The sequence below is a fragment of the Xenopus laevis genome, chromosome 7S (assembly GCF_017654675.1).
Source record: "Xenopus laevis strain J_2021 chromosome 7S, Xenopus_laevis_v10.1, whole genome shotgun sequence".
Taxonomy (NCBI): domain Eukaryota; kingdom Metazoa; phylum Chordata; class Amphibia; order Anura; family Pipidae; genus Xenopus; species Xenopus laevis.
The window spans coordinates 31,609,167-31,618,487 of record NC_054384.1 but is presented as its reverse complement, the minus strand read 5'-3'; the positions used below and the strand labels follow the sequence as shown (position 1 = coordinate 31,618,487).

At 39.6% G+C, this 9,321-nt stretch overlaps 1 protein-coding gene across 1 annotated transcript in view; it reads left to right on the top strand.

Annotated features, from left to right (window-relative positions):
• ndufb8.S (NADH:ubiquinone oxidoreductase subunit B8 S homeolog) overlaps positions 1–5,655 on the top strand; it is a 13,308-nt gene extending 7,653 nt beyond the window's left edge. The window contains exons 4-5 of the mRNA XM_018227578.2: positions 4,254–4,409; positions 5,491–5,655. Of these exons, the coding sequence (XP_018083067.1) occupies positions 4,254–4,409; positions 5,491–5,586 (252 nt within the window). The 3' untranslated portion in view covers positions 5,587–5,655. The remainder of the gene's footprint in view (positions 1–4,253; positions 4,410–5,490) is intronic.
• Positions 5,656–9,321: the final 3,666 nt, after the last annotated feature.

The following is a 9,321-nucleotide window of genomic DNA, read 5'->3' as shown; positions in this document are numbered from 1 at the left end:
CGTTAGCCAACTAAGTTCTTTTTCCCGCCATCATTGGTATATAATGCATTTTCTGATTACCTATTGTCACTTTGAGAAAGGCCTCGGAGAGTTAATAAAACATTTTGATTTCAATATAAGTCCTGAGAGTGCGGACCTTCTTTGTGGGATATATATATATATATATATATATATATATATATATATATATATATATATATATATATATATATATTATATATATATATATATATATATCTCTATATCTCTATATATATATCTCTATATCTCTATATATATATCTCTATATCTCTATATATATTATCTCTATATATATATCTCTATATATATATATCTCTATATATATATATATATATATATCTCTATATATATATCTCTATATATATATATATCTCTATATATATCTCTCTATATATCTCTATATATATCTCTGTATATATCTCTATATATATCTCTGTATATATCTCTGTATCTATATATATATCTCTATATATATCTCTGTATCTATATATATATCTCTATATATATCTCTGTATCTCTATATATATCTCTATATATATCTCTGTATCTCTATATATATCTCTATATATATATATATATATATATATATATATATATATATATATATATATATATATATATATTATATATATATATATATATATATATATATATCTCTCTCTCTCTCTCTCTCTCTCTCTCTCCTCTCTCTCTCTCTCTCTCTCTCTCTCTCTCTCTCTCTATATATATATATATATATATATATATATATATATTATATATATATATCTCTATATCTCTATATATATATATATCTCTATATCTCTATATATATATATATCTCTATATCTCTATATATATATATATCTCTATATCTCTATATATATATATATATCTCTCTATATATATATATATATATATATATATATCTATATATCTCTGACAGCAGCATGTGCAGTGAACTAGCAGAAAAGAAACTGGGGAAATACTGGGGCATCTTTGGAGACACAGATCTTTACTGTAAAAAGGGTTTTGGTTGCTTTGGGATGATATAGAAGCCCAAAACATAATGTACAACATTTCTACCCTACTGCTTTAGTTCTCCTTTAAATGAAACAACACGGGAATTTTCAAAACGCATCGGTTAATAGTGCTGCTCCAGAAGACTTCTGCATTGAAATTAATTTCTCAATAGCCCAACAACATGAACAAAGTATTCTAAAATAAAAATCATATGCCTTCTCAGTTATACAGTCTGTAATCTGCTGCAGACATTTAAAAGACAGTTACTAGTCTAGTTCTGTTACTAGGCAATCCAGCAGTGAAGAAGTGAAAGCAAATATCTGATACAGGCAGGGCCGGGCCAAGGTAGTTTGGCACGCTAGGCAAGAGCTTCAATTAGCGCCCCCCCCCCCATCGAGCATTACCATTTCCCACCTTACCATGACAATGTTTAAATAAAGAAAGTAAGAACGTGTACAACACATTAATGGATGAAACTTTTTCATTTATATAAATATGTAATGTTAAAAAAATAAGGTAAATGTCAGAAAACCAAAACCGTAGGATAATTTGATCCTGTTAAACAAAGTGCAAATGAAGGGTTCACTTAACACCAATATTGGAATGTCCACAACATTTTTCTTTTAACACCACTCCTATGAAAATAGTGCAATAAGCTAAAACCTTCTCAGCGATGAGGCAGTCCTTCCACTACCAGCCCTCCCATTTTTGAGGTAGCTTAATATGTAGTTGCAGAGTTTTCAACTAATCCTTCTGCCACATCCATCATAATGCCCCCCCCTGTACCTGTGCCAGCAGCCATCCATCATACTGCCCCTCCTGTACCTGTGCCAGCAGCCATCCATCATACTGCCCCTCCTGTACCCGTGCCAGCAGCCATCCATCATACTGCCCCATGCCAGCAGCCATCCATCATACTGCCCCATGCCAGCAGCCATCCATCATACTGCCCCTGTGCCAGTAGCCATCCATCATACTGCCCCTCCTGTACCCGTGCCAGCAGCCATCCATCATACTGCCCCGTGCCAGCAGCCATCCATCATACTGCCCCTGTGCCAGTAGCCATCAATCATACTGCCCCCTGTACCTGTGCCAGCAGCCATCCATCATACTGCCCCCTGTACCTGTGCCAGCAGCCATCCATCATACTGCCCCCTGTGCCAGCAGCCAACCATCATACTGACCCCCTGTACCTGTGCCAGCAGCCAACCATCATACTACCCCCCTGTGCCAGCAGCCATCCATTATACTGTCCCCCCTGTACCTGTGCCAGCAGCCAACCATCATACTGCCCCCCCTGTACCTGTGCCAGCAGCCATCCATCATACTGCCCCCCCTGTACCTGTGCCAGCAGCCATCCATCATACTGCCCCCCCTGTACCTGTGCCAGCAGCCAACCATCATACTGCCCCCCTGTGCCAGCAGCCATCCATCATACTGCCCCCTGTACCTGTGCCAGCAGCCATCCATCATACTGCCCCCTGTGCCAGCAGCCAACCATCATACTGACCCCCTGTACCTGTGCCAGCAGCCAACCATCATACTACCCCCCTGTGCCAGCAGCCATCCATTATACTGTCCCCCCTGTACCTGTGCCAGCAGCCAACCATCATACTGCCCCACCTGTACCTGTGCCAGCAGCCATCCATCATACTGCCCCCCCTGTACCTGTGCCAGCAGCCAACCATCATACTGCCCCCCTGTGCCAGCAGCCATCCATCATACTGCCCCCCCTGTACCTGTGCCAGCAGCCATCCATCATACTGCCCCCCCCTGTACCTGTGCCAGCAGCCATCCATCATACTGCCCCCCCTGTACCTGTACCAACAGCCATCCATCATACTGCCCCTCCTGTACCTGTGCCAGCAGCCATCCATCATACTGCCCCCTGTGCCAGCAGCCAACCATCATACTGCCCCCCCTGTACCTGTGCCGGCAGCCAACCATCATTCTGCCCCCCTGTGCCAGCAGCCATCCATCATACTGCCCCCCTGTGCCAGCAGCCAACCATCATACTTCCCCCCCCCCCCTGTACCTGTGCCAGCAGCCAACCATCATACTGCCCCCTGTGCCAGCAGCCATCCATCATACTGTCCCCCCCTGTACCTGTGCCAGCAGCCATCAATCATACTGCCCCCCCTGTACCTGTGCCAGCAGCCATCCATCATACTGCCCCCCCGTACCTGTGCCAGCAGCCAACCATCATACTGCCCCCCTGTACCTGTGCCAGCAGCCATCCATCATACTGCCCCCCCCCTGTACCTGTGACAGCAGCCAACCATCATACTGCCCCCCCCATACCTGTGCCAGCAGCCAACCGCAAGCCATAAAAAAAACACGGAATGATATAAGGAAAACATGGTAGATGAGAACCATAGTATCAGTGGAGTAAATCTGAATTTGACACTGTTGTGCACTTCCAACCATTCCAAGGCATAAAGTAGATATTATGAGCACCACTGGGCACAAACAGTATAACAAGCTTGGAGAAACATGGGAGCAGTACCTGTACTGGGAGAAGTAGGGCATATTCTCCCCATGTATATTCTCCCCATGTTTTACCGAGAAAACTATCTGCTGCATGATCGCATCGGCGTCAGTGGCGGCCAGAGTGCCGTGAATACCATAAATAAAAGAAATAATTAAATAACGAAAAGAAAAATGGGAAAAAAACAAACAAATCTTTTTTAAAGTGCGCCCCTCATTGATGGCGCCCTAGGCAGCTGCCTACTCTGCCTACCCCTAGTTCCGGCCCTGGATACAGGTATGGGACTTGTTATCACAAATGCTCAGGACCTGGGGCCTTGAGCATAATGGATCTTTCCATAATTTGGATCTTCACACCTTAAGTCTACTAATTATTTAAAAATGAAATACACCCAATTGATTAATTATATCTCCATTTGAAATACACCCAATTGATTAATTATATCTCCATTTGAATCAAGTACAAGGTACTGTTTTGTTATTATAGAGGAAAAGGAGATAATTTTTAATAATTTGGATTATTTGGATAAAATGGAGTCTATGGGAGACAACCTTTCCATAACTGGGAGCTTTCTCTATAACGGGTTTCCAGATCGCAGATCCCATACCTGTATTATCAAACTGTAACAAAAAAAAACATGCATGTTTTTCCAGTTTAGGTGATAAGTCTGAACATACATCATATTCAAGATCTAAAGCAGCAGATTTCAGTGTTTACTATACATTTTTGGTTTTATTTTTAGATTCAATGGGACTTTGACATGTATACCCGAAACCGGGTCGATACTTCACCTACAGCTCTACCCTGGAATACTATGTGCAAATATCTCTTTGGATTTATTGGGTTTATGCTCTTCATGTTCTGGGTTGGAGAAAAGTATCCAGTTTATCCTCCTGTGGTATGTATTCTGAAGTTTTATAAGCTTTTCCATCAGATTTTTACAGATCATCTGATCTGGAATTTTTAAATTGCTAATTATATCTTCTGTAGTTAAAATAACCCAAATATGTAACATTTTTGGGTGTTGGGAGCTAAAATTCAATAAGTGCTGAAGAGCCAATTGTATCCCTGGTCAAAGCCAATATTTTAATTATTTATATCTTAGTGGAGTAAAAGTCATATCATTTTTGTAAAATATGGTATATGCTCCAATTTATCTGGTGTGACTTTATTATACTTACTTATTATCTTATCAGAGATCACATCAGATGACAGGATGGTTAGTAATAGCTCACTCTTCACCTAATACTCCAGTCACAGATGATGGCTACTGATTCACTTCATGTATCCCAGAATTATGCCTCTGTTCTGTATCGAGATAAGTGATCAAGATTTCTTGCTATATTTTCCCACCATGTACAGTATCTCGAGTATTTCAATAAACTTACAATATAGTAGCAAGGTATATTGTATTTGTTTCAAATGAAGGCAAAATATAAATCTGCTTCTAGTAATAGTACACAAAATACAGAAACCATTGAAAAAGATTTACCAATGCTCTAACCCACAACAACCAATCTACAATTCAGTTACTATAATGAAAGGTAGATTAAAGGAGTGTATGTATTTTTGCATTTGCAAATTTTCACAGTGGTTTTTCATTTATATGAAATATTTCAGTTTTACCCATGTATATGTATTGACCCACACATACCCTTGCATATTTACTCTTCCTGCTATTGTATTTAGCTCAAAACTAACTGTGGTCAATGGTGTGTTCTTCATCTCTTATCTTGTGACTGAGTAGAAGGCTGTAAAAAATATAACTTAATGTTTGGGTTTGCCATCTTGTCTTAACTAAAGATCAGCTAACCATTCCTACAGTGATTAGAACTAATGGTACAGAATTATGATCCAATTGTGTATCTGAGTAAATACTTTACATTTAGAATGACCAACTCAAAACTACAAATGTAACATTATTAGTTTGTGATTACTGGTATTTGTGTAACCTTTACATTGTTTTTTTCTTTTTTCAGGCCCCTAAGCAATATCCATACAACAATCTATACCTTGAAAGGGGTGGTGATGCAACTAAAGACCCTCCAGATGTTAAAAATTATGAATTCAAATGATTTCATATTGTGATGGAATCTGTACAGCTATTACTAAAATACAATAAATATTGGACCTTAAATATTTAATGTTCTCTCTTTCTGGATTTTGTAAGGTATTTTCATTAGGGGGTAACTCATTTTTGTGAATATTTGCCCAAACTCTTTTGGAAGCTGTCCAGCAGAAAACTGCAGTGGTCAAAGCCCTGTCTCCGCTACTGTTATTAAATATTGAACTAGATACATAACCTGCAGTAATAGCCCTTAATCAATGCAAGATATTTGAAATATGCTGGGAATAGTTGTCATTTCTAACAATAAAGGAATCCATCTTTCTGATGTGGACACTGTAAAAAAATTCTTACCCATCTATAATAGGGAAGGTGCATTCAACGCGTAGCTGGATCATAACTGCAGGGTAATCTCGCACACAAGATGCCAGTTAAAAGTCCATATTTATTAAATATACTTTAAAAACATCGAGTATTGCAAAAAGTGGATGAGCTGGGCAGGGGAGTGCATGGCTCTACGCGTTTCGTAACTGCATGGGTCACTTCATCAGATTCTGACTTCTACACACGTCTATACTTCACTTTCATCACATCGGGGTGTCAAAAGTCACCCACAGAATAACTGCATTTAAAAGTATAGCACTGTTGAAAATATTACCAAAATGAATGTGTGGAATGACAAATTAAGTGGTGTGGATGGCAATTTAGTTACTTACATTTAAATCAAGCACATTGGTGTGTATCCACATTCAGTCTGGCGCTATATAAATAAATGATACTAATGATTCTGCACGAAAAACCCAGTGTTATAACATATATTATTAAACATAAAATTGAATTCAGATACATCCAAATGTGTGCAAAGCGTTCCTCAGGATCTCAGTCTTGCTTTCTCAAAGGGAAATGTATGAGGCAGCATCATACAGACTTTTACATGGGAGATTTTTGTAAGCAATAGGTGATATGTATCTGTTATAATTGCTACACACATATTTAGGACTGATCCAGTTTAACCCAGTAAAGTAGTAACAATTAAAGAGCTGCAGCCATGTCATCATCAAGCAACATCCTTACTGGGTTGTTACTTGCCAAGTGTCGGTTCAGGGAATCAAGCACAAAATGAGAAAACAGAAGTGCATGAAAAGCACACATTCAACCAATTATTATTAAAGTCGATCTACCCCCCCCCCCCCCCCCGTAAAACTAGGTAAAATTATTCATATCAGTCTACAAAAATTTAAGTTTTCATGAATTTACTGTTTTTAGTGGTTTCTGATATATTAGCTGTTTTATGTAATTTTAGACTGCTAATACCAGGCTTTCAGCTCAAAACTCTCTCTCTTTGAAGGCTCTGAGTGTCAGCGACCCTAATTGTCTAAGCACTTTTTAATGGACTTCCTTTATTTAATTAAGGCTTTAAGACTTTCAGTTCAGCATACAGTCTGCTATTAGCAGGCTAAAAAATATATGTAATATAGAAACTGCTAAAATTAGAAAATGAGTGTAAATTTGTGTGTTGTGCCTGCATACACAACCAACCTAGTGCCTAGTGAATTGTGGCACTTACAGATCTTGATACCTGGCACCAAAAATGATGTAATTTCCAAATTCAAGATTGAAAAGCACTAATTTGACTTTTTAAGGGCTCTTACACCTGGTCCGTTTTTGCCTGTGTTGCGCTTTCTTCCGTTCAGCCGCAGGGGAATGCAGGAGTAGAAACAGTCAATTATTTGGAAGGGGGCTGTACTCACACAGATGCATGTATGCACCGAACGCAGGTGAAATGCAACATGCATCTCAACCTGCGTTTGACGCTTACATGTGTCTGCGTGAGTACAGCCCCCTTCAAAATAATTGACTTTGTCTACTCGTGCTCCCCTGCGGCTGAACGGAAGAAAGCACAACAGATTATTTTGACCTCTGCTGCCGTTTCTACTAGCCACAAATGGGGGGGGGGTATTTTGGTTTCAGTGCAATAACTAGATATTACTGGGCCCCATAGAAAATTATTTTTCCAGCCCTCAAAATGTATAGAGGTTAACTTGTTTTACCAATGCATATATTGAAATTGTATATGAAAGGGGAACTATAGTGAAAACTTAAGATTTAATATAAGCTTCAGAATACTGAAATAAGAAATTTTCTAAGTACAAACAATTATAAATTCTGCATGGTTCCTGAAATAAACAAATTTATCTTCACTATCCCTCTCTCAGCATCCGTTTCTCTTCATTCTGTCTTCTTGCAGCATTTGGGTGTCAGATATTCATTGACCATTAGATCAAATATATCTTATAGGGGGGCTTCCTTTCCTAGCAGATGTATTAGAGCTCGCTCAAATAACTGATTCCAGTACAAACAAATCTAACAAAATAACTGCCTTTTGCACAAATCCTGCCTGTAGAGAGACTAAAGCTGGCCATAGACTGAAAGATCTGCTCATTTGGCGACATCGCCATATAAGCTGTCAAATTGGTCTGCCCGTGTATGGCCACCTTTAGCGGTAAATTCACTAAGATCCGAAGTTGCGCCAGCGACAGCTTCTCCGCACTTCGCCAGGCGTAGTTTAGCCAGCACTACGCAAATTCACTAAAATGCAAAGTTGCGCTCAGGGAGGCGAATGGTAGCAAAGCAAAGTTACACTAGCGATGCCTAATTTGCATACGGCGCAAAGTTAAAATATAATGGACGTATATGTTGCAGCAACTATATCACACTACACAAGCCCAGGAAACCATAAAAAAATAAAGGTGTTTTATTTCCCTACACATGTGCCCACTGTATCGTTGAGTTGCCATATGTTAGGAAATGTAGAGGGGAAGGAGGGTACCCCAAAAAAATTTTTCGATCTTTTTCAGCCTATCACCCTTAAAAAAGTAGAAGACGCCAGCGTTTTTCTGGGACTTAGAAAAAATTTCAACTTTTTTTGAAGCAAGCCCTTTCTACTCTGTTGCACTTCGCCTGGTCTGAGCTGGCGAAGGCAAGTCTGGCCCAAGAGGTAATGTTCAGTAAAATGTGCAAGTTAGTGAATTAGCGTAGTTACATCCCTTCGCCATAGCGCAACTTTGCCTGGCGAAAGGGTGCGAAGTAGCGCTAGAGTAGGTCCACTTCGCTAGCGAATTTATGTCAGCACCCGTTAGTAAATCGGCGAAGTAACGAAATGACGTCACGCTGGCAAATTTGCGCTAGTGTTAGCCTCTTCGAGCTTTAGTAAATTTGCCCCATGATGTTTAGTGATTTCAATAGACTGAGCTCTAATACATCTTCAAGGCAAAAGGAGCCCTCCATATAAGATGTATTGGATCTAACTGTCACTGATTGTATTTAGAAAGTTTCTTATTTCAGTATGCTAAAGCTTATACTAAATTAAAATGTTCGCAATAGTTCCAGTTTAAGGACCCATGCGGCCAGCCCCTATACTTCCTGGGTTCCCCTACAGCTGGGTACTTTACATTAAAAAGTATAAGAAGACATGTAACAGACAGACAAGGATGTTTTGACTGCTGATGTTTTATGCTATGTGTGTCATGGGCCCAAGAGGAGACACAGAGCCTTCAATCTGCCTGGATTCTTTGGGGATCTACTTTCAAATTTATATATGAGGCTGTGGTAAAAATCACCACCTGGGAAGCTGACATGCTGTCATTCTGGGCATTGTGTCCCACAAGGGCACAATGGCATTCAAAACCCTTGTATACCATTACCCTACAGGAATGTACTAGAGTAGTCAAACATTTTCTAGATA